Source organism: Crocodylus porosus, unplaced genomic scaffold, assembly GCF_001723895.1.
Source record: "Crocodylus porosus isolate Cpor-Errol unplaced genomic scaffold, CroPor_comp1, whole genome shotgun sequence".
NCBI lineage: Eukaryota > Metazoa > Chordata > Crocodylia > Crocodylidae > Crocodylus > Crocodylus porosus.
The window spans coordinates 19,152,674-19,154,100 of record NW_017728910.1 but is presented as its reverse complement, the minus strand read 5'-3'; the positions used below and the strand labels follow the sequence as shown (position 1 = coordinate 19,154,100).

The 1,427-nt window shown below is 37.9% G+C and overlaps 1 protein-coding gene across 1 annotated transcript in view; it reads right to left on the bottom strand.

Moving 5' to 3' along the window:
• The window catches only part of PIK3CA (phosphatidylinositol-4,5-bisphosphate 3-kinase catalytic subunit alpha), a 64,153-nt gene that overhangs the window by 22,846 nt on the left and 39,880 nt on the right, over positions 1–1,427 (bottom strand). The window contains exon 8 of the mRNA XM_019532520.1: positions 1,280–1,414. Within this exon, the coding sequence (XP_019388065.1) occupies positions 1,280–1,414 (135 nt within the window). The remainder of the gene's footprint in view (positions 1–1,279; positions 1,415–1,427) is intronic.

The window sequence follows — 1,427 nt, the reverse complement described above, 5'->3', positions numbered from 1 at the left end:
GGAGGAGGAAAAGAGAGTTTGGACTAAAATGAGAAACAAATCTCATAAAAATCCTGGGAAATAAACTTGTATTTTTAACAGAATTGGAAGAGGCCATTAACGCCTGACCTACAAACATATCCAGCAGTGAACTCTCAACCTCAAAGTGATGTCTGCAGGACTAGGACATTTTAAAAGCATTACGGGAATGAACTGACACAAACTTGGGTATGTCATGCACGCCGAAGTGAGTATAGAGTATTTGTTTGTAAAAACAACACAAAAGGTTTTTGGAAGGAAACATAGGGGGCCTAGTAAGAATTCTTGCTTCTCAAAAGTATGGGATTATAGTAATTAGTTAATTCTGTTGTTCCATATAGTGAAGAGTTAGGTATACTTTACATAAGCAAGAAACAGCCTGGCTGTTAACCAGTTTAGGGTTAAAAAAATCTGTTATGTAGAATGCAATTCTACTCAGCCCCATGCACTCTGTGATAAGCTGAACCTAAGTGGTCATTTTATTAATCAGAACCAACAGTCCACTGAACCGAATGGAAAAGTGTTTCAGAAAGCGCACAATCATTTTTCATGCATATTTAAGAGTTTATTCACGTTTTCTGGATTAGAAATGTAATTAAAAGGAAACTCAGAGCCTATAGTGCAAGCATGCAGCAAAGGACAGATCTGGTGGCAAATTTAAGGCCACAGAATCACAGAATAAATGGGGCTCTGCCTATAGGAATGCTTCTGTTCTTACTATTAATAGTCAAGAAATGGTGAAACAAACAAGCCAACTTGCTACTAAAAAGCAAAAGGGTAAAAGACTGGTTTTGCAGAAGAAAGTAAAGGATTACACGCACATTTAGATTGAAAAGGCAGATTTTACAGTGTCTATCTACAACAGAGAGCAAACTGTGACAGGAGGACAGAACTAAAAAAATGCCATTGATGAAGAACTTAATTGTATTACTTTTTGCAAAATTAACCTCAAGTCCAGACATCCAGACAAGCTGCTTAAGTAAGCCTCAAAAAGTCCCAAACTGTTTGCAGCGTAAGACAGTTCTACCCGTAAAAGGTTTTGGTTGATCAGCGAAGCGTACATAGTTCGCTGCAAGAGACAGAACCTCTTGTCAGCTTCTTGTCTGATGTTTAACAACATGAATTTGATAAGTGTGATGTGTGTGTGCGTTGAAATTTCTAACTCCAACGTAAAAGCTTTGCTCTTCACTATTCAAGTACTTCAAAATATTAAAATCTTAAGATGTGTAGCAGCTAAGTCTGGAAAATAAGTTCTTCTTACCAGCCCTGCGTGGCTGTAATTACACCCTAGTTCTCGAGCGATAGCCCAGTTGGCATGTTCTTCAATCACTGTCATGTCTGGAAACTTTACAGGACTGCTAAACCAATCAAATTCCAGCTCTAGACATGGAGTTTCCTGAAAAATAAAG